This window comes from Octodon degus, unplaced genomic scaffold (assembly GCF_000260255.1).
Source record: "Octodon degus isolate 3935 unplaced genomic scaffold, OctDeg1.0 scaffold03555, whole genome shotgun sequence".
NCBI classification, from domain to species: domain Eukaryota; kingdom Metazoa; phylum Chordata; class Mammalia; order Rodentia; family Octodontidae; genus Octodon; species Octodon degus.
In genome coordinates, this window is record NW_004528131.1 from 2,360 (window position 1) to 3,560 (window position 1,201).

At 37.2% G+C, this 1,201-nt stretch overlaps 1 protein-coding gene across 1 annotated transcript in view; it reads right to left on the reverse strand.

Annotated features, from left to right (window-relative positions):
- The window catches only part of LOC111814952 (T-complex protein 1 subunit beta-like), a gene marked incomplete at its 5' end in the record, with an annotated part of 2,456 nt that extends 1,780 nt beyond the window's left edge, over positions 1–676 (reverse strand). Inside the window, 2 exons of the mRNA XM_023708805.1 lie at positions 259–386; positions 576–676. Of these exons, the coding sequence (XP_023564573.1) occupies positions 259–386; positions 576–676 (229 nt within the window). The remainder of the gene's footprint in view (positions 1–258; positions 387–575) is intronic.
- Positions 677–1,201: the final 525 nt, after the last annotated feature.

Here is a 1,201-nt window from a genome sequence, read left to right on the forward strand (position 1 = left end):
AAAGTGAGTATATAAAAACCTATCGTTTTATTTTATTTTATTTTTGGCAGAACCGGAGATTGAACCCAGGCTCTTGTGCTTGCCAGGGAAGCATTTATTCCACTGAGCCGTCTCCCCGGCCCCAAATCTCTCATTTTAAGTAAAAGCGTTTAGCAATTTGTGAACAAATCACTGACTGGAATGGAATTCACTATAAAGTACTTCAAGAAGCTTTGATCAACTCTTAGTTTATAAAACTTTTAGCATAAGCACACAGACCTGTTAATAAAACAATTTATTCCATGCTTAAGAATACGTTCAACTTTCTCCTTCATTTTTTCCTTTTCTGCATGTTCTATCTCTGCAACCTTTGCTGTAGAATCCACTCTTACCCGGGAACCAAATATCTAAAACAAAGAAAATAAGCATAGCGTCATTTTTGTAACTCCTTTTTCAAGAGTGCCACAGAATATTTTCACATTTTTATCAAGAAGTTCTGTGTGCACATACACGTTTACACATGTATTTTCAGCAGAACTGATTTCCTGAGTTTATAGAAACCAGCAATTCAAATTCCAAGAATTGTAGTTACATACCTTTATCTTGTCTGTATCCATCCCAGTATTTGCAATAAGAATTTTGGCATTTTCAATTCGCTTTGGTTGATTCACTCCAATTTTTTTATCTAACAGAAAGCCTACCATAAAAATAAGGACGTTAATAAACACTTGAGGACTACAACAGTATGTCTTATAAAGCTGTCCCCTTTATTCTTTTAATTTTTAGCTTATGTATTTGGTACAGGGTCTCACTACACAGCTCAGACTCCTCGTAGTGCTCCTCTTATTTTCTGTTTCCCCAGTGCTGGGACTACAGGTGTACCTGACTCAGTGAACCTGGGGGCAGCAAGGTATGCAGTGCCAGGGATCAAACCCCAGTTCCTGTACTTGCCTAAGCAGGTGCTTAGTTTGCGGAGCTAGCTCACCAGTCCTCAAGTTACTAATTTTAAAAATGCATTTAAATTCAATTTACCAAACCCTTAAAACAATGGTAGGACTGGCCAGGTAGCTCAGCGGATTAAATCGCCTGCAATCCCAGAAAATAAGAGGCTGAAAACAGGAGGATCACTACGATTCCCACTGTATAGTGAGACCCTGTACTGAATATAAAAAAGAAATTTAAAAAAGGGTAATAAATGAAAACAAAAGAAAAAGTCATACAA